The sequence below is a fragment of the Nelusetta ayraudi genome, unplaced genomic scaffold (genome assembly GCF_046127955.1).
Source record: "Nelusetta ayraudi isolate G7.1 ecotype Tasmania unplaced genomic scaffold, CSIRO-AGI_Nayr_v1 ptg000034l, whole genome shotgun sequence".
Classification (NCBI taxonomy): Eukaryota; Metazoa; Chordata; class Actinopteri; order Tetraodontiformes; family Monacanthidae; genus Nelusetta; species Nelusetta ayraudi.
Genome location: NW_027466084.1, coordinates 2,344,077 through 2,366,310, shown reverse-complemented (window position 1 = coordinate 2,366,310; position 22,234 = coordinate 2,344,077). Strand labels below are relative to the sequence as shown.

General features: G+C 43.6%; 1 protein-coding gene across 4 annotated transcripts in view; it reads left to right on the top strand.

Annotated features, from left to right (window-relative positions):
- The window catches only part of LOC142892344 (syntaxin-binding protein 4), a 63,113-nt gene extending 43,460 nt beyond the window's left edge, over window positions 1-19,653 (top strand). For 2 of the 4 annotated variants that reach the window (XM_076032436.1, XM_076032438.1), the window contains exons 9-21: window positions 772-878; window positions 1,004-1,145; window positions 1,384-1,456; window positions 7,156-7,244; window positions 9,707-9,803; window positions 10,738-10,865; window positions 10,965-11,057; window positions 12,413-12,478; window positions 13,250-13,453; window positions 16,168-16,284; window positions 17,964-18,013; window positions 18,197-18,327; window positions 19,090-19,653. In XM_076032436.1, the coding sequence (XP_075888551.1) occupies window positions 772-878; window positions 1,004-1,145; window positions 1,384-1,456; window positions 7,156-7,244; window positions 9,707-9,803; window positions 10,738-10,865; window positions 10,965-11,057; window positions 12,413-12,478; window positions 13,250-13,453; window positions 16,168-16,284; window positions 17,964-18,013; window positions 18,197-18,327; window positions 19,090-19,148 (1,356 nt within the window). In that variant the 3' untranslated portion in view covers window positions 19,149-19,653. Of the gene's footprint in view, window positions 1-771; window positions 879-1,003; window positions 1,146-1,383; window positions 1,457-7,155; window positions 7,245-9,706; window positions 9,804-10,737; window positions 10,866-10,964; window positions 11,058-12,412; window positions 12,479-13,249; window positions 13,463-16,167; window positions 16,285-17,963; window positions 18,014-18,196; window positions 18,328-19,089 lie in introns of all 4 variants that reach the window. The other 2 variants (XM_076032435.1, XM_076032437.1) reach the window with 1 other exon arrangement.
- Window positions 19,654-22,234: the final 2,581 nt, after the last annotated feature.

Sequence of the window (22,234 nt, the reverse complement as noted above, 5' to 3'; positions counted from 1 at the left end):
TAGCCTGCTACCAAATACAGGAAGTGTAACTCCGTTGCTGCGGAGACAGTATTTGGGTGTACTGTGCAGTGCGTAAGATGTATATTCTTCAGTAGAAGAAATAATAATTTGAAATGGGTTTCTAAAAGTTCACATACCTCGTGATTTTGGTCGTGAAAACAACCAACCTGTGGCTCTGGCTAATGCTAGCGCAGTTTTGTGTTGTACCAAGTGCATGGGGACTTCTTATTTTTTGTATAAACCTCTTTGATGGGCAGAGCTAAAACTGAGAAACACTTTACGTAAATGCAAGCTCTTTCAACACTTGGCATTATGCTCTAGTTCTCCCAGCAGGTCAAGTGTTTCATATTTCAAAGATCCCCTGCAGACTTTCACGTTTAAACATTTTCAAAAAAAAATTGTCACTGTAACTCAGTGTTATTATGATGCGCACTGTATCTCTGCCTAAATACAGCCCAAGGCTGCTGCTAGCCCAGAGTAAGTTTATCTCCATCCCATTTCGTTCTTCATGTGTGTGTGGAATCCTTCAAGAGTTTACAGCGTGGAAGGGTTGAGTTCTGCTGTTTTGACATTCATCTCAAAACCCAAAACATCCAGTGCCATCAGCAGCTCACTGTACAACTCAGGCTACATTGCTATTCGAATGATCTCTCTGGGTTTTTTTGTGGCCTCGCTGTCATACTTTTGTCTTTTGTCTGCTCAAACAGTAGCTGCTCTCTGTGCACACGATCTCGGTGGTGACATCAGCTGCCTTCTTCTTTTACCCCGCAGGATGGGCGCTTGAGACCCGGGGATCAGCTCATAGCCATTAACAAGGAGTCTTTGATAGGTGTGACCCATGACGAAGCCAAAGGTATGCTGAACAAAGTCAAATTCAGGTGGGTGACACACTTTGAAAGACGGACATGTATTGACCTGCATCTTTGAGCAAGCGATGCGCGGATCTGAGCCGGGTGTGTAAAGTGCATTTGGTGTTTTCTGTTGCGTTGTTTTTGCCGTCCAGCCAAGACACTGCGGTGGAAATCGCCTTCATCCCCGGGAAAGGACTTTTTCCAAGTAGCACGTCGCTTCACAACGGCATCCAGCGAGCCGCAGGAAACAACTACAACTCCGGGCGGCTAAAAGTCCACATCAGATCGCCCGAGGTCAGCAGCTCCTCGGGGCAGGGAGGGGCCGGGGGTGTGTGTGTGTGTGTGTGTGTGTGTGTGTGTGTGTGTGTGTGTGTGTGTGTGTGTGTGTGTGGGGGGGGGGGTTTACACCCATAGATAGACTTCATCATTTCTGCTCATTGCACATCATTTTCCAGGAGGATATCCTGCCAGTGTTTTTATATTATATTTATGTTTATCATATTTTTGGCTTTTATTGTATTTTTTCCTGTAGATTTGTACGGAGGAGCCAGCGTCCGTGTCATCGTCTTCTCCCGACATCTGCCCCCCTGATATCCAGATTTCAGGTAGACCGCTTCTCTTCTGGGACAGCCCAGCTGCATTATCAATGTACACTTGGCAAAAATAATTGTGAATAATATTTTTTTGAAAATAATAATAATGGACAGGGTGATCGTGAAGACATTTTTTTTTTAACCTTTTTTTGACAATAATTTAGTTAATTGAGTTTTTATTTTATTTTATTTTATTTTATTTTTTTTTTTTTAGCTTTTTGAAAAAAATGAGAAATTTTTCTTTGAGGCTCTGAGGAGGTCTCATGAGTTAATCGGGGGGGTCCGACCCCTACTCTGCCTCTGCTATTGAATTACAGTGGAGTACAGTAGTACTCTACTGTGGCCTGGTACTTCATACACCTTTTTTATTATTAGATACTGTCATGTGTTGAGAAAAATGAAATATTGACAATTGACAGTATTAGCCGTGTTGCCCGTCGCTGCCCTCTCACTGACCTTTCTCATTGGCTGACGTAACGTCGACGTGTTTTTCCCGAAACGTTATTTAAACTCCTTCCCAAACCTTCTGGGGGCCGGCTGAGTTTTTTTTTGATTTTCAGTGATTTGTTTGCAGATTTGCTGAAATTAGAAACATTAAATGAATCCGGCTGATACCACAAAAGCAAAACACAGCAGAAAAAAATGAAGGGGAGGTGAGACCGGGTGCTGCCTCACAGAGATTGGGGATTATGTGTAATCCAAAATAGGCTGACTTCACAGGAGTTCGCAGGAACGTGAAAGATTGTGAAAATTGCAGTTCGTAGGTGGATATAAGTTAATGTTTTTGTTGCTCCACACTAAATATACAAGTAAAAGCCTCATTAACGATGCACATTTTTCACGGATTGATTCTCTACTCATGTAAAATGCTAATTAGAATCGTGACTTCTGTAAATCCTATCTGTTATGCAATCATACTCTTTAGTGTTTAGTTGGCCGCCTTTTGTGAAGCAGTGGACCTTCTGTTTGTTACTGTAGAGCAGCATTTCTCAACTGGTGGGTCGCGGTCCAAGAGTGGGTGGTTTTGATTGGGTGGTGACTTTGTGGGCAGTTTCCCTTTTGGTTTTTTATTTAAAAAAAAAAAAAAAAAGGGATTTTAAAATATATATTATCAATAGAGAAAAACAATATCTTTTCATAGAGTAAAAGTGCAGTTATTTTGCAGCACACACAATTCAGTTTAATCATTCCAATTTATTTATTTACTAGACATGATAGAAAAGCTGTGGCCACCATGTTGGTGCAGGCCTGCCCTAAAAACACACGCCATGTGTGATCTGCATCTATCACACATCCACTTATATAGATTTGATTTGTCTTACAAAATAAAATGATTTGAAATATTTTATTATGCAAGAGGTCGAGAGAAGTTCAGGTGATCTATGTCCAACCTTGTTGAATCATTGTTGCAACTTCACTTTACTTTGAGAAAATGAACACAATCTTCACAAAAACATTGTCATTGATAACACTAAAGGTAAACTGAGACAATGTGTTATTTCAGGAGAGTGTAGCAAACTGGTTGCCCTGCGTACGACTCAGTAGCCATGAAGTAGCTCTCAGGTGGAAAAAGGTTGGTGACTTGATTGGACTTGATCATTTGATTGACTTGATCATTTGACTTGATTGGACTAAAAATAACAATAATTGCATTGCATTGTGGAGTGACTGTGCTTAAAAAGGACTGTGAGCCTGTTTCCCCCCAAAATATCAGCCTTGTGAGCATCTAAACAGGTTTCACACTGACTGAGTGTAAATCAATTTAAATGACTGTATGGCCGTTATTAGGCTAAAAAGCGATTTTTTTTTTTTTAGATTTAGATTTTATTTTTTCAAAAAAAAGAGACGGTGGATTCTACCCTGTCACAGTCCCTCGCAGTGTGAACCGACTAATCATCCGGTTAAAAGGGTAAAAAAACAAAAACCTAAAGATACCCGGGCCGATCAGTGGGGGGGGCCTCGCATTAAACGCTCCCAGTGACCGGCCATGTCCACGTCCAGAGCCGCCCAGCAGACTGTCCAATCCTATTGACCTGGATTAACCTCCTCCCCACCCGCCGCCAAGGTTATTTCCTGGGCGCCGCGACCTCTCGCTTCCCCTCCAGGTGCTCATTGGTTGCATGGGTTGCCAGCCATGACAGATGTCAGTGGTTTTTGTGGCGAGGTGAGCAGGAAATCCTAAATTTAGAAGCTTCCCCGGTCTCTCTCTCTCTCTCTCTCTCTCTCTCTCTCACTCCGCCGCCGAGCGATTTTTCTTTGAACGCTGGAGTTTTTTGCGAGCCGAGACCTCCAGGCTGGAAGTCTGATGTCGGGCGGCGCAGGAGTTGTTAGTGAGACGCGGAGTGTCTCACTAACTATCTGAATTTTTTCTTAAAAAATTTGTGGATGGATGAATTAAATTGTTGCCATCTAAGACTCTAACTTTGATGTGTTTTTGAGAGGGAGCCACTAATTGGAAAGCACAATGCTTTAACACTAAGATTTATCCTATCTGACTGTACAAAGTGATTTTCTATTATTTCTATGCCTGTAACCCATTTGATTCCCCCTAAAAACATGGAAGATTTTGTTTTACATACAAGCCCAAAATCTTTGTTTATACCCAAACTTCTTTCTTTCTTTCTTTCCTTTTTCTTTCTTTCTTTGTTAATTTCTTTTCTTTCTTTCTTAATTTCTGTCTTTCCTTCTTCCGTCACAATCCCTCACTTAAAGCTAAAGGCTCATAAGCAGCATTTCACACACTTAAGGGCGAATGGAAGGCGTGGAGGTCTGACAAACTGCAAAAGCCCGCCTGAGTCGTCGGACGGCGAGAGGGCAGTGGCGGTCACTTCTCCTCCTGGTGGTCGTCAGCAGGTTTAAAATAGGCCCGTCGGGTCTGCCAGTCTCGGGCTAAATCCTTTGGGTGGTATCAGGAGGAGGAGGAGGAGGAGGAGGTGGTGGTGGGGATGGCGGGGGTGGCAGTGAAATCAGCTCATCCGGTAACGGGCAGAGGCGCTGGTGGGGCTCCGCAGACTCACACACACACACACACACACACACACACACACACACACAGACAGAGGAACAGCGTCTGCTGCCGACTGACAAATCTGGGACAGACAAACTCATCAAATTAACATTGGCCATTGGCTGTCTGCCCCCCCCCGCCCCTCACACACACACACACACACACCCACCCCCACCCTCCACCCTCCACACACACTCACTGTCATCACAATAATCATCCACCTTTTACTCCACTCCTCTCTTTTTAATCATCCGCTTTTCATCCTCCCACCTCACCACACGCACGCACGCACGCACGCACGCACACACTCCTCCCTCACCACTTTTGCCAAATCCAGCAGGAATATCTGCCAATCCACTCTCATATGACTGTTGTTTACTATGCCGGCTGACTGTTGCCTCCAGACCCTCGCCTGCGTCTATTTTTAAAGGCCGGTGGTCCCCGATTTTCCACACGCAAGAGCAGGGGCCTCAAGTACGTTCATCCCAAAACCTGACGTACGTTCAAAATCCAAGAATACCACGTCAGACCCAAAAAGATCTGGATGATTCGCACAGGTTTCCTTTTGAACGTCCCAATCATCGTGGAATTGATCGCACATGAACGCTAGCCTCGCTCCTCCCGCATATCCATCCAAATTAACTTTGCAGATTGGAATTTCATTCATTCGCATGAAAAAGAAAGAAAAACGTCATTGACTATAAACTCTAGTAGATGTTTCCCAACGTAACCAGTGAGTGACGCCAACGGACCAGCAAGGGTAGAAAAGTACGTGCGCAAGTTAAAGACTTGACGTGAAGCACCGCACATTTCCACCCTCAAAAAAATGTTTCGTACGCCACGTCATGGCTCCTCCTGAGTCATATGAAGGGTTAGCAACCACTTTGCGACACTCTCATGAAATGACAAACATCATTATTATGAATGATGCTGATCAAGGGAAAGACGCTGATCACGTTAATGAGTTCTCAATAATGATCAACAATGACTCAACAAGGTTGGGTGAAATTGAATTTTAGACGCAGCGGAACAAGTTTTTGTTGTTTGTTTGCCTACAATTTCAAAAGCTCCCCAAAGCTAATTCTGACAGATGTTTCTCAAACACTGTCGGGTGCAGTTGCACAGTAACATGTTCTGGTCGCCTTCGCCCTCCTGCCCTGCTGAAGCGAACTGTCTGCCGTTGGGTTGGAATGTCCAGATGAACGTAGAGGAGTGGATGAGCAATGGAACTTTGAATGAATGAATGAATGACTGAATGACTGAATGAATGACCTTATTGTGGTTACAACAAAGCAGAAATATAAAGCAAAGGTTTAACATAAAAGATCACGACATGTAACCAAAAAATGGGATCGGCCTATTCTGTACCATCCATAAGTTTAAATAATCACGGATAACACAGAACATTTATAATAAGAGGAAAAAAAGAATTGCACTTTAAACTTTTTTCAATTCTGATTTACATTTTGCACTTGAGAGTCTTTCTGAATTCCAAAAGAGAATTACACAGTTTGAGTCCACTCCAATATTTCATCCCCAACACCGACAGACGTCTGGACTCTTGCTGGACTTGCTGAAAACATAAGCAATCCCCTGAAATTATATTTACCTTCCCTCAACTTTAAACGTTTCTTGAATAACCTCCGGAATGTTCTTGGTCACTACGAGTGTTCTTAAATATAGAACTTCATGAAATCTCAAAACAGACTTTGAAAGCGAAAGCTGTGCCTGAAAAAACGTCGGTCTGGGTCCGACTACGACGCGGGGCATTGTGGGTAGACGATGAGGACCGATCAGGACAACCAGAACAATGAAGCTTTCAGACTCATTAGTGGGGAACATTGTGGCTCCGGGATTCAGTTGTACAGGAGCGCAGTGGCACACTTAGACTTAGACTAGACTTAGACTTTTTTATTTCTCATTTAAAAAACATTCACTTCACAGTGTACATTTAAAAACAAAATTTCAATGCACCAACTACCTAAAAACCGACAGTGGCAGCACAAAAGAGGAAGGATAAAGTGCAGCAGGTGCGATGCAGACGTATAAAGTGCAATTGAGTATGTGTGTGTTGAATTGTTTGAATGTGTTGGAGGGTTATTGTGTGTTCAACAGCCTTCTCGTGTATGGGAAAAAAAAACTGTTGTGAAACCTGGTGGTAGTCCTGGTCCGGAGACTGCGGACCAGGACTACCAGGAATGACGGAGACAGTTGGGACAAAACGTTTCCTCGACCTGAAGAAAAAGACCTCACGTCATTCGAAGGGGTTCGGCTCGTTTGACAAAGTGCAGCGTGAAAGCAAACTGTTGACTGGCGGTTAGCATGATATACGAGCAGTGTATACTGAAAGAAAACACATATCGTTAGCCTAATAGCATAATTGCCTGAGTCATTTTTTGGCCAAATTGTGATATTTGAAAAACAAATACCAATGAGCTATTAGCTGTGCTAAAAAATGTTCTTTTTTTTTCTTGTTTTCCGAAAACGTTCAAGTATGAGTTAGGCAACTATGGTATTAGGCTAACGATATACTGTGTATATATAGCACAACTGGTCACTTTATTCACGTTTATTTATTCTGTATGTGTCCATATGTGCATTTCTCTAAGTGTGTTAAATCGAGCTCAATCCTTCTTGTCTCTAACAAAATCCCTCCATCTCTCCTCCCTCCGTCTGTGTCTTTTTCTCTTTGGACTCTTTTCAGGCTCAACCAGTCAAAGGTCGCCGACTGGGGCCAAACCCAAAATCACGCTGGATCCCTACATTCGCCTCAAGTCAGACAAGTTAGATTTGGTGAGTCCAGGTTCTCTGATGAGAAAATGAACGAGTGGAATGGGTTTGTGAATACGCTTGCAGTTGTGCAAGATGCCGAGTTTTCTTTTGTTCTGAAAGCAGAAATCAGACCCAGAACCCTTTTATTTGCGCCACTCTGATTTTTAACCCCCTCTTTCGTAGTCATTACGGTGTGATCGTCTTTGCGTCGCCTTTGATCACAGGTGTCTCATGATTTGAAAACTTAACAAACAAACAGAAAGACGTCATCCTGTTGGAACGTTTGTTCCATGACAGCATCATGAATACCAGTTTGTTGGAAAATATTGAACCAATCTGGTTTCATTAGTCGCTGCAAACACACGCTGCCTTTTAAAATGTATCACAATGCTGCCTGCACCTGTTGCAGACAGCATTGTGACCTCAAGGCCCAAGACATCCGGCTGCTTAAGACAGACAGATAATAAAATGCACAAAAGAACTTGTGACACCCTTGAATCTGCTGCTTTCCTCCAAAGTCTTTCCAGGCTGCTCTCCTGACCTGTTGCTAACGCTCGTAGCTTGTCTGGTTAGCGCCCACTCCCCAACGTCATCCGATCAATTCTTGTTATTTTAAGTTGTTATTTTATTTATTTATTTATTTTACTGTTATTTGTAGTTGTTACAAAATCTGGTGCTGGTTTGTGCCTGCTTTGCACCGAGGTTGGCACCCAACCTTCTCTACGTCCGTGAAACAACATATTGTGCTAATGCTAACGCCAGGGGCAAGATAGCTACTGGTCCGCTGCAGATTTCTCTAATCACCAAGGACGACATGTACCATGCACTCTTGCTGATTCCTCTTCTTCTTGCCAGCTTGTTGCAACTTTTTCTTTTTAACGGCTTGCCTTTTTTTTTTTTTGTTCCCCGCCTCCTTCTAACCCTGGAGCTCAGTCCTCATCTAATTATTGATCTCTCTCCCGCAGTGGTTCTCTGCTCTTTATCGCAGTCTGACTCCCCACTCCGGCATTATTTTCACCCCCATCAGCAGATTCTTCCTGCTCGCTATCCTCCGTTTCACCCCTTCCCTCCGGCCGCCCATCTCCTCCGCTCGTGGTCTGTTTTGCCTCCCGCACCCTCGTCTGCACCGTGCGTTTTCTTTGCGTCACGCTGCGCCGTAGCTTGACCCCGGGCCCGGCTATTCATTAATGAGATTAGGAGGACGCAGAGAGCTTAAGTGCTGAACGGAGGCGCGATTCTCTCTCATCGGCTAAGCGAGGGCAGTTGTGCTTTATGCAAATTGTTGTATGTCAAATACGACTTGGGGCCAAGAAGCTCGACAAAAGTTCCACTCGAACAAAAACAATTTTTTTGGTTTCATTTTTCACCCAACAAATATTCAGAGATAGATAGATTTTTAATTATAAAAGAAACACTATTAGTGTGTTGAACTGTCATCAACGTTCACATTGAATGAAACCTGTTTTACTGGTTACCACATGCTTATGTTACTCTAGTTAAAGGTCAGACAGAGGCAGAGAGAACACAGCGAACTCGCTCCTGTGTTTTAATGAACGTACGAGTGGAAGACAGAAGCGGGACTGCTCCGTTCTGGTCGCCACTCCTCGGACTCAGCAGCTCCGCTGAGCACTTCCTGTGTCAGAACTCAACCTCTATTCCTCAAGTAAAAGTTCTGAAATGTACTGGAGTACTATATATTTTTTTCTTTTTCAGCTGCAGCACAGCCAAACTGTGACATGAGTCATTATTGAATGTTTAATTTAATAACAATAACAATAACCAAGGGCGACACGGTGGCGCAGTGGTTAGCGCTGCCGCCTCACAGCAAGAAGGTCGTGGGTTCGAGCAGGCTCCAGCAGACCCCCGTGACCCTGAGCTCGGGACTAAGCGTGTATGGAAGATGAATGAATGAATGAACAATAACCAATGTTCTACATTTTTATTTTCCTCCGTAATCAAAACGCACTGAACGGTGACCTCAAAGCCGAGAAACTCGGACGGAATCTCCCTTTAAAATATGATGATATGATGCTTTTATATTGAACTGCACAACAGCAGAGTTCAAATAGCTCCACTTCAAGCAACAGCAACTAGAATAAATTATAAGCGAATTCCTTTGATCAGAATTTGTATCTTTTAAACACTTTTCCACACAAAAGTAACGAGCCTGTTGTTCCAATGTGAGAAGTAGAAAGAAGGGATGTTTCTCTACAGATGTAGGGAGTAAAGGTGAAAAGTCATCAGACAAATAGCAAATACTCAATTATACCTAAAAAGTCAACTTCAGTGCAGTGACTGTGTGTTGGTGCTTCCCACCTCTGACTCTCTGGGTGATGCTGGGACAGGGACGTCACTGTCGCGGCACGGTTTTTTTTATCGTTCCGGATTTATCGGGTGAAAACAGAGGCACCGCGCCTGAAATAAATCCCTCCCTCCGCCCCGCCTGCTCGATTCAAATCCGTCGCGTCTCCCTCCGTCTGCAGGCCTTGTCCTTCATCGGGCTGGACGTCACGGAGGAGAAGAGGAAGAAGCTGAGACAGAACCTCACCACAGACCCGCAAGGCACCGTGGCCTATGGAGGTAACACACACACACACACACACACACACACGCGCGCGCACAGGCGCACACGCACACTACACATCCAGTTGCGTCAGCAGCAAGGTGAAATATCTGTGTTGAAACGGCGTCCGAACGCGGCAGCTGCGCGTCGCACGCCGACCGTGTCACTTTGCTTGTGTGCGTGTCGAAGCTCTCTGGCCGTTTGGAGGCAGAAGGGATGAAAATCAAACGGACGGACGAACGTTTCGTTTTCGGGGGCGGTTTTTGTTCTGTAATGCCGTAGACCACAAATCTCCTCGCTGACGCTTTGCTTTGAAAGTTTGAAGAAGTTTAGAGCCCTACTAACTCCAACCATCCCGTCGTTCAGCGCCATATTTTGCGTCTTCATTGGTGTGTAAAACAGTGTTTATCACCCCTGTTTTGAGCCATGCCAAAATTTTTATATTGAAATATATATATGTTGAAAAAAAAAATCCCATAGCACACCACCAACCGAAAATATTATAAAATGACAATTTTTAGCCTAATAATGGCAGTATAGTCTCTTAATTTATTTATACTTGCTCAGTGTGAAACCTGGATATCAGTGTGAAGCTGATATCCTGGAGGAAAAACAGGCTCACATTCTATACAAAGTGCAGTCACTCAGTTATTTTTTTTTTTTTAATCCCAATTAAGTGAAATTGGATAGTTTTTCATGGCACACCAGATGTTATCTACCAGTACACTAGTGTGTTTGAAAAACACTTCTGTAAAAGATTGAAATTGTGGCCTCCTGAGCTACAAGCAACAAAGATGAACCAGCCTGAGTAGCCATCCAGGATGTGCGTCTCTTTGAAAGACGAAATTCTGTTGACACGTGTGAAACCAACATTTTCTTCTTCTTTTTTTTTCATTCATTCATTCATTCATTCATTCATTCATTTATTTATTTTGCTCGTTTGACTGCCAGACTTTGTGGAGGCCACCCGCAGCGTCTTCCAGGAGAGCCTGGAGGAGCTGGGTTTGGGGGAGGGTCCCTTCATGTTCTCCTACCACGAAGCTGCGAGTTTGATGGACACGTCAGCCTTCCACTCCCCTGTAAGCAGCCCAAGTCTCACTTCATGCACCGTGTCAGCATACATTATGCATATACACATATATATATATATATGATGACTTGCTCACGTTTGCGCACAGACGTATGAATCAGAATGCAGCTGCAGCAGCGAGGAGGTGGAGCAGTTCCAGACGGAGGTGAAGCAGCTGCACACCCAGATGAAGCAGCTCAAGGTGAGTGCGGGCGTAGGGACTCGTCAACTCAAAGACGGACTGTCGGAGTCTGTGATGAAACCTGCGCAAATCCAATCACATCACCCGCGGAGATTTTTAGATTTTTTTTGTCATTTCCAACAGAAGTTTCGATGGAAGCTGAAAAACTACTGTACATGTGTGTGTGTGTGTGTGTATATATATATATATGTATATATATATATATATATATATATGTATATATTTATATATGTATATATATGTATATATATATATATATATATATGTATATATATGTATATATACATATATATGTGTATATGTACATATACATATATATATATATATATATATGTATACACATATATGTATATAATTTTGTGTTTCTGTGTATATATATATATGTATGTATATATATATGTATATATATATATATGTATGTATATATATATATATATACATACACATGATATTGTTCGATAAGCTCTGATTGGCTGACGCTTTCACCGTACTGCAAATGTGGTGAAAATAATCAGATCAAATAATAAGAAAGTGAATAAAGATTGCTGAGTGTACTAATAATACAAAGTCAAAGTCAACTTTATTGTGAAATATCCCATACATGCTCGACATATAGCACAAATGAGATTTCAGTCCCCTCGGACCCACGGTGCAGCAAGAATAAATAATAAAATAAATAAAACTAATTTTTTTAAAAACTACCTTAAAACTACAATTAACAATATAAACAGTATAGAACCATATGAACAGTATGGACAGTCGTCAGGAGTTAGAGCAGGGGTGAAGTGAAGTGTAGTATTAATAAGCACTAAAACGCAATTTGAGAGAAAAAGAATGCTCAAATTCAATGGCCTTAGCAATGAGCTCAATAATAGTGGTACATTGTACTACTACTCTGTCACTATTTTAAACCACGAATGGCGTTTTTATTGTTAGACCAATGGAAACACATTCAGAATTTGTTTTTTTTTTAGTTGTGACTATGTTAATCTAATGATGTATTTTGAACATGCAGGGCCTCACAGCTCACCTTTATACCATAAATCCTGGCTCCAAAAGGAAAAGTTTAAATATTAAAGCTTCGTCTTAAGGGTCTAATTAGGGGATTTAATATCTTGCTGTGTTTAGCATATTGTTAATTCTTTTTTTTAATCATTACATTATAGAATAGCCTACTTTTCTCCAGTGAATAAACAAAGGCATGCAGACTAAAGCGCCATTGAACATTTTGGCCGCAGTCACAGAGGCTGTTGTGACGCCTGTCTGGCCAGTATATTAGGACGGAGGCCAGGTGGAAGCGTCTCCGCTCCCGCGTGGCCAACACCAACTCTGAGCCTGATCTCTCCTCCTGGCAGGTGATGCTGAACGACATGGAGCACAGCAAGAAGAACCTTGAGGAGGAACTCCAGAAGACCGAGGTGGTGAGCTGGGAGGGTTGGTGCTGGGAAGAACTGCTGCTGGTTGGGGCTCATTGTCGACACCCGCAGGCCTTCACTCACACTGCACTCGAGGATTTGACTCTGGCAGTCGCTCCTGACTGTCGCGCTGGGAATGTTCAGTGATGACTTTCATTCATTCATTCATTCATTTTCCATACCCGCTTAGTCCCGAGCTCAGGGTCACGGGGGTCTGCTGGAGCCTATCCCAGCTGTCGTAGGGCGAAAGCAGGGAACACCATGGACAAGTCGCCAGTTCATCGCAGGGCTCAGTGATGACTTACAAACCTCATATTAGATACAAAAGCACCGTGTGTGCTGAAGTTAGCTTCAGGCTAACAAACAGTTGCTGGGGGTTTGGACAGATGTTTCCCACAACTAAACAAACTAGGATAAACACACATGATGAATTCTCGCAACCTTGCAAATTTTTTTCCTTCTCTTTTGAAAGTTTTTTTTTTTTTGATATTTAGTCAGTTAAATTTTTTTGTTAAAATTCCCTGACATTAAGTTTTTCTGGCCACACATTCAAAAAAAAAGAAAAAAAAGAAGCTTAAAATCAAACAGAACTACCTTTATGATGCCATTTTCGGTACCTTGGTGTCAATACCGCCTCCAGAACAATACTTTCTTTGATATCAGACGTTTTAAACCAATGGGGGTGGGAGAGGGGACCTGCTGCTGCTAGTTGGGATTCATTGTGGACACCTGCAGGCCGTCACTCACTCTGCACTCGTGCGCCGTCTCCCTCTGCAGAAGGCGTGTCTGACGGTGGAGGAGAACCTCCGGCTAAAAAGCCGCCTGCAGGTGGCCGAGGCCGAAGCTGAGGTGGGGCCGCGGCCGGCCAGCAGCGCCGAGCAGGACTATGAGGAGGTGATCCAGCTGCTGGAGGCCGAGATCAAAGACCTGAAGAACCAGCTGGCCGGCAAGAGGCAGGCCAAAGGGCTGGATGCCACCAAGGTCAGCAAGGTCAGTCCCAGCTAGTGTGTATGTGTGTGTGTGTATATACTGTACATGCATATATATGTGTGTGTGTGTGTACATGTATATCTATATCTATGTATATTTACATACATATACATACATATGCACATACAGTATTTATGTGCATATTTATTGATATATATATATATATATATTTATGAATGTGTATATGTGTATATATATATATATGTGTATATATATATAACTGAGTAGGTTTTTTTTTTATTATTATTTTATTCAAAAATCCAAATTTGTTAATGCTTCCTAACTGCTATAAGGAACAATTAACATTAACATAAAATAATATAGAAGGAAATTTAAAGCAAAATTAATGAAACACAGAAAATAATATATTGCATTTTTCCAAGAGTAGTAGGCCAACGAGTAATTATTTAAAGGTTAAGCGTTTGACTTTGAGAAGAAACGGTGACATCAAGTGGTTACATTTTAGATTGCGGCGATCTTTCGCTCACCCTCCCTCTCCCGAGTCTGCCAGTGAGCTACCAACCTGGATACCTCGTCCACCTTCCTCTTTGCTGGTTTATTTAAGGATGCGAGTGTCAGGCAGGTGGATTATGCACACCAGGCTTCCTTAGATGTGTGTGTGTGTGTGTGTGTGTGTGTGTGTGTATGTGTGTATATATATATATATATGTATATATATATATACACACACACACATAAATACAGTATATGTATAGTGGTATATTTGAAAAGTCCTCCAGAACTGGTCTGCAACATCACTGGGCATAGGCACATCAACAGCAACACACAGACGCTGGTTTATTTCCCCCTCACACGCTCAGACGCTCTCGACACCGTGTGGAGTCTGATCCCGAGCTCTCCGTCTCCTCCGTTTCCTCCGTCACAGGACGGAGGCCCTGCAGCAGCGTCGCACCGTCACGTCTTTGTGGAGTCAACATCAAGCAGGGTTCCTCCAACACGCTGAGTCACACAACCCTGCCTGTGTGTGCGTTTGTGTGCGTTTGTGTGCGTTTGTGTGCGTGCGCTCCAGCAGTGCACGGCTCCAACAACAGAAAGCCTTCCTGTTTATTTCCACGGCTCTCGGGCTCGACCTGCCTCCCGCTGTCTCTGTACCTGCCTCGCTGGCAGTTTGATCTCTGGCGCTGAAGCCTCCTGAAGGAGGAACCGGGACGAAGTGACGAGAGAAGGAGAGAAATAGGGCAGAAATAACCTTTGAGCTTTCAGTGAAAGTCCAAAGACTTTCCAAAAACCTGCATCTGTCTTAAGAAATGATGGCGGAAATATTTGAGAATACATATGAATTCATCAGTCTCTTCAAAGTAAAAATCAACACTTAAAAATACATTAACATCCCTCGTAAGCGTTGAAAATCAACTGTATTGTTGCCAGAGGTGGCAAAAGTATCCACATTCTGCACTAAAGTACCGATACTTGTGTGAAAAAATACTCTGGTAAAAGTACTGATTCAACTCCTTTACTCAAGTCAAAGTAAGACAGTACAGGTTCTGTAATGCACGGTGTTTTTGCCATTAATGAAGCATTGATACATTGATATTTTTCAGAAATTAAAACATTTTAACAGCCTTGCTACTCTCAATACCATGTTTTTTTTTTTCTTGTTCAACTGCAACACAACCAAACTGTGATCAGTGACAGTTATGACCAGTGAGCCACTATTGGATGTTTAGGGGTGGGAAAACTTTTCGACTGGTGGGCCACTATGGGTTCTAAAAAGGGGTCGGAGCAGGAGCAGATGTATGGAGTGTTTTGGTGACCCACCTCATAGGAGGAAAAAATATCTATCATGGGATATGTAGAAAACATGTTCTTTAATGTCAATTGATAATGAACAAAAGCACCAGGGTATTTAGCTCTTTATTGAAATGAAAATCAATTGAAATTGATAAAATACAGCTATTTTAGGACTTACTTACTGTTAATATCATTTCTTCAAGTTTGGCAGGGCGGATTGAGAAGCCTAACAGGCCGCATACGGCCCCCGGGCCATAGTTTGCCCATACCTGCTCTAAAATAGGAGCCACTTTTAAGTAACAAACATGTTTTTTTTTTTTTCAGTGTAAGCAGGTTTTGTGTACAAATGTGGGGGGCGTAAAAGGAAAAAGTCGCACAGACAGCACAGATACCTGAAAAAATCGACTCAAGTACAGCGACAAAGTATTTGCACTTTGTTACTTCCGACCTCTGGCTGCTGAGGACTCGGCAGTTTGAAAAGCCCACAGCTGGTGCGGCCGTGTTGGTTCTGCGGCGGCAGCAGTAGCAGCAGGTGTCAGGTGGCGAGGAAACACACAAAGGTGACAGCCGACAACCTCACGTCACCAGGACGCTGTGTCCACAGTGAAGTTCTCCACTGCTGGCCTCCATCTGTCCACTGCCAGCCACACTGTCAGCCGCTGTCACACTGTTGTTTACTCAAGACACGCTGTGTGTGTGTGTGTGTGTGTGTGTGTGTGTGTGTGTGTGTGTGTGTGTGTGTGTGTGTGTGTGTGTGTGCGTGCGTGAGTGTTTGTGTGTGTTGGTGTTGGGAGAGGGAAGTTGAGCAAGGGAATGAGTGCTGCAGTCTAAAATGTGACCACTAGATGGCAAAATTGTATATACTGTACTGTACCTTTAGTCCTGCATACTTATGAAAATAATACAATACAGCTTACTGTGTGTGTGTGTGTGTGTGTGTGTGTGTGTGTCAGGAGGAGGTGCAGGACCTGAACAGGAGGTTGACGAGCATCGACTGCCAGCTGAGGAAGTCGGAGCTGAGCAGGAGGCACCTGGAGATCACCAACAAGAAGCTGCTGGGCTTTGCGCAGGTACCTCGGCCGTACAACCGTTCCAAAAAACACCACCAGGGAGCCGCTGTTGGTCTTCAAAGAGAGAGACACTTTTCAACTCTTGGAGTAAGCCTGCCCCCCAGTGGCACATAGATAAACTGCAGCAACTATGCAACTTTCAAACGAGCCACTTGTATATGTTGTAATTCAGGTTTTCCGTTCTCGTAAGCAGAGGTGGGAAGAAACAAAGAACGAATGCTTGTTATGTATTACCGTACAGTACTTAAGTTGATTTTTCAGATAACTTTTGTTCACAAATTTGTGTACTTTGTACTATTTACTGAACATGCTCGTTACTTTAGCGCTTCAAAGATACAAATTCTGTTCAAAGTAATTCACTTATTATTTATTCTAGTTATTGTAGCTTTGGGTGGAGCTACTTGAACTTGCTGTCTAGTAGAAGTGAATCATCTTTTGGAGGGAGTGTATTATTATAGAGTACCTTGGCTCTGTTATCAAACATCCAATACTGGCTGATTGACAAAAAAAACAGTGCTTGTGTTTTTTTTGAAAAGCTTTATTTACTTTTCAGAACAAACGCATTTCAGAACCTTTACTTTTTTTACTTTAAATTGAGTAAAGGATTTGAATCAGTACTTTTACCCGAGTATTTTTTTCACAGAAGTACTTTTACATAAGTACAGAATGTGAATGCTCCTGCCACCTCTGCTATAGGATACAGGACACGACTCTTTGGCTTCTTGGAAAGCATATGCACAGAAACCACAACGATAATAAACCAAACCAAACTCATCATCAACACAGTCGTCTAGAAATCCTGTAGTTATCTAAAATGTCCCGAAACCTTCATACACGGAACCTTTAACAACCTTATATGTTAAAGTTTTTAGGCCTTTCATTTTTGTTTCCACATTCAATGGGTCACAGGCCGGTTGTGACGAGGCTCGGCCTCAAAATCCAAATTCTGCTAATAATTATTTTTGTTGGGACGTTATGCTGGTTTAGTTAGCAATGGATGAGGTGAGCAAAACGCTGGTCAGCAGACCCCACTTGGTTGCTAAGCTGTAGCCACTCCCACAACTTTATGACCATTTTTTTTTTTACTTGAAATTGGATCAAATTGGACTAAATGGACTCTGGGATTTATTTAGTGAATGCATTTCTTTTTTACTAGCATCTCTTTTAGACCAACAAAAAAAAAAAACAACTAAGTAGTTTGTAAAGGTGTGAATTTTGTGCTCCATTTTGTATCGACAGCCAATGTTTTAGTATTTTTGCAACCGCTTTTGGCGGTCCCTGCTGGCCAAACTGGCAGCTGGCAGTTTTTTTTTGGCAGTGAATTCAAAAAGGAAGGAAATTCCCCCCCCCGTGACAAAAAAAACCCCACACTCTTTACAATTGCGCTGTTCCTGTACAGTTTCTAAGATGGTGGGAAACTTCTGAATCCAAGCAATAAAACGGTGATGTTAGTTGGAAATTAAAGATCGTAAATAAAACAGAGGTACACATAAAGGAATACATGATGATTGACATTTAAGTATAAACTTGGCAAGCTCGTCTGCTCCATCTGCATCCCTCTTCCATTCCCAACTTTACCTGCAAACAAACTCGCCTTTAACGTTCCTGGTACCTGGTCTGATATCTGCTCTGCCTCGGCGTCATAACCATCGCCCGCTGTTTCCGCTCTCCTCCTCCAGAACGTCCACAAAGTGCTGACAACTCCCAGCTTGTTCGGAGGAGATGGAGGGTGAGCCACCACGTTCCGAGAGATCCCACTCGAGTGCACACGCATCTTCTTCAGTTGACAACCCTGACACCTGTGTGTGTGTGTGTGTGTGTGTGTGTGTGTGTGTGTGTGTGTGTGTGTGTGTGTGTGTGTGTGTGTGTGTGTGTGTGTGTGTGTGTGTGTGTGTGTGCTTTCATTCACCAGGAGCAACAGATCGTCTCCAGCCACCGACAGCCCCAACACTCCGTCTCCGCTCCCTGATCCTGCCTTCCAGCTGGCCGTCGAAGCCCAGGAGCTGGTGACGCGGGTCTGCACGCTGACCACGGAGGACAAGGGTACGCAGCACGGCGGCAGCACTGACGTCCGTCTTTTTGGTCATCGGTTTCATTGTCACCCAAAATCTTGGACCGACTCGAGGTTTTTTTTCTTATGACAGAAAGATGTTGAAGTGCGTTTTACTTTTGTTCTTGCTTCTAGATTTTGATGAGCACTTTGTAGTTCTTTAGTCATATCGCATTGGATGTAGAAATGTGTGATTGTCTGAAGCGTTCATTAAATGAGTAAACGAAGGAAGGAAGGAGATTTTTTAATTAGTATACAGACCAAACAAATATATCAATATATCTGTTCATTTACATATATAGACACAGAGATATCTCACAATTGATATAATTGTATTCTAAATATTTCTATACATTCATGAATGTATATACATATCAATATACAATGGAGTTTTTGCTAAAAGATGTTTATTCTTCATGTCATCTTTGACATTTTTCCATCTTTCCAATATTGGCCTCATCATTGCGCAAAATACACGTAACTCAAAATGATGCCAGGAAGTCCTGGGCGACTTTCCTTTTTATTTTTATCTTTACATTGACAGTGAATCCAGACACTGGCAGACAAAGCAGTAGAGCTCATCTCAGCTCAATCACTTGAACACGTCTGACTCATGAAATAGACCAACACCACCCGCTGTCACATTAGCGTGAACTCCTCTTTAGATCCGCCTCGGCCTTATTTCCGAGGTTCCCTGAACGCCCCCCAGGAATTGTGGGGAGTCTCTCTAACGAGGTCCTTCTGTCTCCTGGCAGGACCGGAGGGCTCGTCGGAGGCGGCCCCCGTCCCCGCGGACGACCCTCAGCGCATGTGAACCTCTAACCACCTCCTCTTCCACCTCCTCTTTCTCCACCCTCACCATCTCCTCCTGATCCTCCTCCACCTCCTCCACTCCCTCCTCCACCATCTCCTCCTTCCCTGCATCCTTCTCAACCTCCTCCACCACCTCCTTCTGCACCATCTCCTCTTCACCCTCATTCTCTTCCACCTCCTCCTCCTCCTCCACCATCTGCTCCACATCCACCTCCTCCAACACCATCTCCTCTTCCCTCTCATCCTCTACCACTACCTCAACCTCCTCCTCCTCCTCCTCCTCTTCCACCTCCATCTCCTCCACCCCCTCCACCGCCGGCCCCGAGGTCCACGGCAAAGACTCGGACCACTCCGGAAAATCTCTCCCTCCGCAGCGACCGACCGGATTGGACACGATGCAGCCGATGTGTTTTTTTTTCCTTCCAAGGCCAAAGCTTCGCCGGCAACAGGGCCCACCGCTCGTGCGTCCGACGGCGGGATGAGCTCGACTTAAAAAAAAAAAAAAAAAGAAAAAATTAAATGAAAAAAAAAAAATCTACTCCAAGCGAGGAAAGTTGCTCTGCCAAATAAATTCTGCTGGAACTTTGTCGTTGTCGCTGCTCAGCAGGTGGCGCTGGAGGGGCTGCATGACCTGAGTCCTCCACACACACAAAACACACAAACACACACACGCCACTGTAAACCTTGTTAATACCCCCCCAAAGAATCCCCCACCCCTGGGCTCTTTTCTAACCCCGCCTCCATGCCAACATAGCTCCACCCCCTCAAACCTCCCTATGGATTTGATTGCATGTAAAGGGCAAATCCCGAGACGCTCCTTTCTTCTTCTACTTCTTCTTCTTCATCATCTTCTTCTGCGTCACAATAACTGTCCTCCCGTCATTCCGACCCTTTGCGGACGGCAGACGTGGGCAAGAAGAGCGCCGTCCTCTGGCGCCCCCCTCAGGCTGGACTGGTCACTGCATGGTTCACTGTCTCTGCTGCGTCTCCAGAGGGGCGGCTCCAACTTTTCTGTCGCTCCCTGCTGTCGTAAAACTCGTGTTTGCTAGTCTCATCAGTCGTAGGCTACATGAGGAACAGTTTTTTTCTTTTTCTTTCTCTCTCTCTCTCTCTCTCGCTCTCTCTATCTGTCTATATCTCTCTGTGTGTCTTCATTCATAGGGGCAGATGCTTTCAAAGTTAACCGACATGTCGTTCTTCAACCAGATTTCATTTCTTTCGGTGTGGCCTCATATCTTTCTGTTACTGTTTTATAATTAAAGGAATAACTGACGACCAGACTCGGCCCCGTGTTTCTCCTGCTTTTACGATAACTAACCAGAATGTCTGACACAAGTCCACGTTTGGACCCTTTCACCTCCCACCCCATATAGGCCATCAAAATATTTGTGTCATTTTCTAATATTTTTGGTTTGTGGTGTGCCATGGGATTTTTTTTTTTTTTTTTTCAATGTAAAAAATGTGCCTTGGCTCGAAAAAGATTTAAAAACACTGTACTAGTAGCAGTACTGCTACCAGTAGACTAGTTATTTCCATTGGTTCACAATCAAATCCGCTCCACTGTGTCAGTAAGGGGGGGAAACCCACATCGACAGAAATCCAGTTCTGTGTCCTTGTTGGCGCTCAATTAGCCAATCCTGGTGTTCCAGGGGAAAAGCCTCTCACTCGATCGCTGTATATTCAGTCAGGGCTTCCCTCCAATGAAATAAGGCACGGATTATATTGCTACCTTGCACGCCGTTTGCGCTTAATGATTACGGAGTATCCTGAGATCATCAGTTCATCAAGTCAATCTCCAGTTTGCCAGGGGTTAAATACTGGCACTCACGTAACAGTCTCTCCAAATAGGCTTACAAGGTTAAGACTTGCAGTGGTCAGCAAAAGGCTGTCCGAGAGTAGGGCCTACAGCACCCCCTAATGGACGATTTCATAAACGTGTTTTCATTTTCTTACCCTAATGGGCACATAGCTTAGTTCTAAGTTCCCATAGAGCTCAGTGATTTAAAATGGTTATGGCGAAAGCTGAAATTATCATTGAAAAATGAATGTTCAGAGCTGGAGAAGTGTGTTCGTTTCACTTATCTCTGTATCTGTATTTGTCTTACATGTCTATCTATCTATAGATAGATGGATAGATAGATGGATAGATAGATATCACACTCACAAGCAGACCATGATTGTGTCATGCCAGTTGGAGGTGTGGTTCTGTCAGCAGGCACTGTCCGCTCTCTGAGGGATGGGAGGAAGAGGAGTGTGAGAAAGAGTGCATCACAAAGCACAAGCTGGAAACTCTGCACCTGCAACAACACAACACAACAGGCAAGGTCTGAGTGCATGCATTTATAGCATTGTACAAAGTGCAGCATTAAGTTGACATAGAAGCCGTATAAAAATTGGCAAAAAAAACTCCAACAAAAAAACAGGCAGCCCGCTACATCACCAAGAGGCAAGAGGTTGCCAAGAGCATTTTCCTTCTCCACTTTACAAGACTGAGCGAAAACTGAAAGTACGAAACTGAATGTGCATCGAGTGCAGTAGGCCAGAGTTCAGCAGGGAGGAGGTGTGTAAATGGACGCTTGCCACAGACACCTGAATGTTTTAGACTGGGGAAGAGTTGTATACAGGAAGTGGCTGATAGCTCGAACAAGACACGCAGACAGAATTTTATCGTCTGTTTGCATATGACTTCAGCAAACAAAGCAGAAGGATTCGCAGCTTCCTTCAATTCTATGAGTTCAGCAGGAGGTCATTGAAGATCCTGTGAGTGGTAAAAAAAAATGTGCATGTGCTGTGTTTCTGTGTGTGTGTGTGTGTGTGTGTGTGTGTGTGTGTGTGTGTGTGTGTGTGTGTGTGTGTGTGTGTGTGTGTGAATGACTGAGTGTCTGCAAAACACATTTTAACCGTCGACAGCTCTGCAGGGCTCACTGTCCGGACACACAGTGCAGCAGCTTCCTGTCACAGAGGCTTTGCGAGGTTTGGGGGCAGATTAGGATTTCGATTAGTCTCTACACAAACAATAACACTGCCTCTTAACACGCAGTGTACTTATATTTACAACTCCTGCAGGATTCTGTAGAAGTTGCAGAT